The following is a 4,481-nucleotide window of genomic DNA, read 5'->3' on the forward strand; positions in this document are numbered from 1 at the left end:
CCACCCCATTCATACTGAAATTCCAAAGACAGCCCGTGTAGTAAAATGGAGGCCTCCTAATGCGCCATGTGTGAAGGTGAACTTCAACAGCACAATTTTCTCACAAGATGGACTAGCTGACATTGTGTGATAATTCGGAATGAACAGGGACTAGTTATGGTTGCTCTCTCACAACAAATTCCATCACTTGCTTTGGTGGAGATGGTGGAAGTGTTAGCGGCTCGTCGGGTTTTGGTGTTTGCTAAGGAACTCAGTTTGACAAGGTGGTTATGGAAGGTGACTCTGAAACGGTTATTAATGCTATTCTTGGTGACCATATGGACTATTCTTATATGGGTTATGTACTGTAAGATATTAAGTTTATGTTTCCTAGATTTTCCTTTATTTCAGTTAAACACATTTATAGAGAAAGGAATTGTGTTGCTCATAAACTTGTTAGAAAGGCTGTCAGAAGTCCTTTTCTTGTCTGGATAGAGTTTGTTCCTCTAGATGTTCTTGATGTTTACCAACTTGATCTTTTAAGGCTGCAATAATGTACTCTTTACCCTGTTGGGGATTTTTCTCCAAAAAAAAAACTATGTCAGATTTTCATCCAATTTTCTTTGGATTATTTCAGGTTTTAAGTTTTTATTTATTTAGTTTGAGATCAAATAGGGATTAAAATTTCATGCTCTTAGATAGGGATTAGTTTGGACTTTTATTTCTAGTTTGAGTTCAGTAAGGCTAGTTTACACATGCACGACAAGTCGACAACCTTACCCTCCACCATTTCTTAGGGAGAGAGGAGGAGCCATTTGTGCTAAAGCTCATTGGCATAAACAGTAAACATAATTAAAAATCTAATTTTTTCTACGGTGTTCTATGATGGCCATTCTTATTACACAATTCAATCATATTAATTTTATAAGATAGAATTCCATGTTTAGCTTCTCATACTCTACTTCTCATGCATATCAGTGTTCATGAATATCAGTTGTAAAATGGAGCCAGCAATAATAACTACAAATGCCTTGTTCACACATTGAATGTAAGTATTTACAAGTGTACAAACCACTATATGCTTCAAGGATGGGTGAACCATCTGCCGAACTCTTACAATCCTGTTCTTCAGCTGATGATTCAGACAGGCCATCTTCTGCATCTTTCTCCTCAAAATCAACCACTGCTTTTCGGGGTGGAAACTTTTTAAGTTCCTCTGCATCACCCTTAAGTTCAATAAGGAAAAACAAAAGGCAGAAAGACGAGATATTCCAGCTTAGAAACCAGCACTAATACAATACTATCATATTGGAACCTCTAAAACAATAAAGGATACAGAATACTCTGTCTGTGCATTTGACCCATAATTATCTGGTTTTGAAGTCTGCAAATTCCTGAAGCTACGAATGCCTCCCACCGTAAATCTTTTCTTTGTTGGTGGACGACTGGGAGCATCATGTTCCAGTTGGTCCGTTTTTGGAGTTGAGGTACGGGTAGAACTTGAGGTGGGAGTTTTAATTCTAAATGTTGGACTCTCAAAGTCATCTTGTTGGTCCACAACATTCTTTAAAGAAGGACTATCAATTTCTTCTTGTTGGTCCCCATTTGCTGGACTGTTAAAATCCTCCTGCTGATCTGTCTTGTCTGACAAAGGGGATTGACGTGAATTTTGTTCCTGGATTTTTTTCTCCACTTCAAGGTACTCTCTCTCATTCTCGGGTAAACAATGATGAACATCTCCCATTTTCTTGCCTGGTGAAGGTATCTCCTCAGCAGGAAGCGTTGCTTCACTCCTATAACTTGCTCCCTGGATCTTATCTGAAGTATCCTTTTCAGGAAACAAAATCTTGCGTGGCTCAATTTTGGTACTCTTTTTATCACTCTTCTTCCTCATAGGCTTTGAGGAACCACCATTGGCAGAACCATTTACTCTCCCAGACCATCCTTCTTTAAAGAAGAAGATGTTCTTCTCTTGATTTTTGTGTATGTAACCAGAAGATGGACCACATTTAGTTCGCTTAACTTCCACCTTTGGTGAAACTCTCTTTTGGGTCAAGGAACGAGTTACTGGTCTCCTGATAGTGTGATCAGGATCTTCAGAGTCAGTTTCTATTGTATCTGAATTCTGTCTGGACCTGACTACTTCACCACCCTTTTGATCAAAATTCTGCCCCGGCTTTAAATTATTGGCACCGACCGCATGACTTTGAGAGTTAGAATGCTGACTCTTAGGTGAAGAAATATTGCCCAATATCTCCCAGAGCTTCATTCTCAAAGTTTCAGTTTGGGTTTCTGTTTTATCTGCTTTATCCGACACATGATATTCTTGTGCGGCCACAAAACTAAATTCCTTCACCGTCTCTGTGCTTCCATCCTTCATTCCCTTCCTTTTGTAGGTAATCCCATCAAACTGCTTCTTACCACTGTCAGACTGTAAAATTGATGTCTTATTGGTACAAAATTGAACTGAATGTGTCGCTGGTGCATTTTTTTGTCCACTAAGCTTGTTCTGCCTGCCACTAGTGGCTGGTTGCTCTGCACAAAAGAAAGTCTCCGGAAAAGATGACTGTTGGTGAAGTGATCTTGTAGTAATCCAAGGCGAACCCTCCTGCTCTGGAGCCTCAATTGGTTTCCCTTTGACAGGAGCCGTGACTCGTTGCCCCTTCTTTTTCACTTCTACGGAATTTTCCTCATTAAGATTCTTCCTTTCTGTTGGGACTGCAACTTCATCTTCCTTAGCAGCTCCAGACATTTTCTTGGCTACTGAATCAACCATAACCCCAATAGATATCTTCCTCGATTGGCTAGACGGCTGATAATTGCTTATACTCCGACAATCACTCATTCGATCCTACAACATGTTTTTGCAAGGGTGCCAATTATCCAATTTTATCAACAACTTGCTATGGTTTGAATTTATCATAGCAATTAAGGCCTGTAATAATCCCAATTCCCCAATTCCCTTTCCACATCTTTTTTGGTTTACACACACACACACACAAAAAATTAAAACTAATATAAGTTTCTGTAAAAGAAAAGCTTCCCAATAAGACAGAACTGAGACTCCAATCAAATCCAGCACAACAAAACCTTCATCACTTATGACTCATATATGAGCAGACGCCATTATCAAAAATCATCAGAAGTGATTATTAACAAGGCAAATGACACGACATACAAGTAAGCTGATGAATATAAACAATCCAATTTAGCAACAACAGAAAAGAAATGAATGTAAAGCTTACAGTATTTAACTTTAACAAAGAGTTGGGTATTGAAACACCACTATCAGCACTATTAGTCCTTAAGTCAAAGATTGACAGTACTTACATCTCGTAGATTCCGTGGTGCATCGACCTCCATTATCACAAATTTGGCTGAGAGGACACGAAATTAAAACCAGTAGCAGCTGTGACCCAAAAAAGTAACCAAAAACAGGTTAGATGAAGAAGCGAATGGGAGAATTAAACGAATCCATAAGCAATTTGACAAAAAAGGCAGCAAAAATCAAAGTAACTAATCTAAACTCAGCTTAATACAACCGTTTGGCTTGTTTTCAAAGAGTTATTTCATATATTTTAATTTCCGGAGTGAAATTAAAGCAAAATTAAGTACAAGATTCAAATCTGAATATCTCATTTCTCACCAACCAAACAGAGTGTTAAATGAAAAAGAAAACGATAACTAGAATCGATTACATGTAAGCCCTAATTTTCTCCGGTCTATTCTTCTCACGTCCAATTTTGGCAAGGCATTTCAAATTCAATTCTACATTCAAGCTAAAATTCTAAAAGCGAAAACCAAAGGTTCAAATCAAATTCAAATTTCAAAAAATTCAAAATCCTCCGAGCACACTCTACGTTCTCGATCACAGAGATTCCAAAATAAAATCAACAACACCGAGCTCAAACAATCACAGATTCAGAATTCAAAAAAAAAAAAAAAAAAAAACAAACAAACAAACAAACGGATATCAGATTGTAGACAAAATTCGAGTCCAGGCAAAAGCGAAACTGAATCAGAGAAATAGTTACTAAAACGACGAAATAGACGAGAAAACGAGAGAGATCGCTTACGGCTTGTTTGGCGGAACTAATTGAAGAGCTCCAAATTTAAATTGAAATTTTGTGAACCAAACAATCGTAGAGGAGTATAAGCTTAAGTGGAAACTGGAGAGAGAGAGAGAGAGAGAGAGCTCAGTGGTGTAAATTTCGTGATCGCCAAAAATTTTTGGCCGAAATGAAAAGAAAGAAAGAAGCGGGAAAATATAAAATGTGCTTACGGTTTGGATCGTTAACTGTCTGATTGAGTGTGTTATATAGACTACTTTCAGCGTAGTGCGCATCGCGCACTCCTCCTTAGATAAATGACCCCCCCCCCCCTCCCGCCCGCGGCGGTTAAGTACACTTCCTTGGATTAAAAATAAATAAATAAATAAATAAAACTTAGTTTTTTTTTTTTTTTTTTTTTTTTTTTTTTTTTTTTTTTTTGAGAAAGTACTC

The 4,481-nt window shown here is 37.8% G+C and overlaps 1 protein-coding gene across 2 annotated transcripts; it reads right to left on the reverse strand.

Moving 5' to 3' along the window:
• Positions 1-913: 913 nt before the first annotated feature.
• Positions 914-4,352, reverse strand: LOC111988475 (meiosis-specific protein ASY3). 2 transcript variants are annotated; one of them, XM_065767035.1, is made up of 5 exons: positions 4,262-4,352; positions 4,056-4,148; positions 3,310-3,388; positions 1,316-2,830; positions 914-1,205 (listed from the first exon to the last, which is right to left on the reverse strand). In XM_065767035.1, the coding sequence occupies exons 3-5, from the start codon at positions 3,340-3,342 to the stop codon at positions 954-956; spliced, it is 1,800 nt and encodes a 599-aa protein (XP_065623107.1). In that variant the 5' UTR covers positions 3,343-3,388; positions 4,056-4,148; positions 4,262-4,352; the 3' UTR covers positions 914-953. The 2 variants fall into 2 exon arrangements, with proteins under 2 accessions (XP_065623107.1, XP_065623106.1); XM_065767034.1 differs by having other exon boundaries at positions 4,056-4,352.
• Positions 4,353-4,481: the final 129 nt, after the last annotated feature.

This window comes from Quercus suber, unplaced genomic scaffold (genome assembly GCF_002906115.3).
Source record: "Quercus suber isolate HL8 unplaced genomic scaffold, Cork oak 2.0 scaffold_766, whole genome shotgun sequence".
NCBI lineage: Eukaryota > Viridiplantae > Streptophyta > Magnoliopsida > Fagales > Fagaceae > Quercus > Quercus suber.

What these genes read in the sequence shown, in the direction of transcription:
- LOC111988475 (XM_065767035.1), bottom strand. Translation starts at nt 3,342, where the DNA reads ATGGAGGTCGATGCACCACGGAATCTACGAGAT. An exon ending in CACCACGGAATCTACGAGAT is followed by an intron (nt 2,831 to 3,309) that starts GTAAGTACTGTC and finishes AACATGTTGTAG; the next exon opens with GATCGAATGAGTGATTGTCG. An exon ending in ATGCACAGACAGAGTATTCT is followed by an intron (nt 1,206 to 1,315) that starts GTATCCTTTATT and finishes ATTGAACTTAAG; the next exon opens with GGTGATGCAGAGGAACTTAA.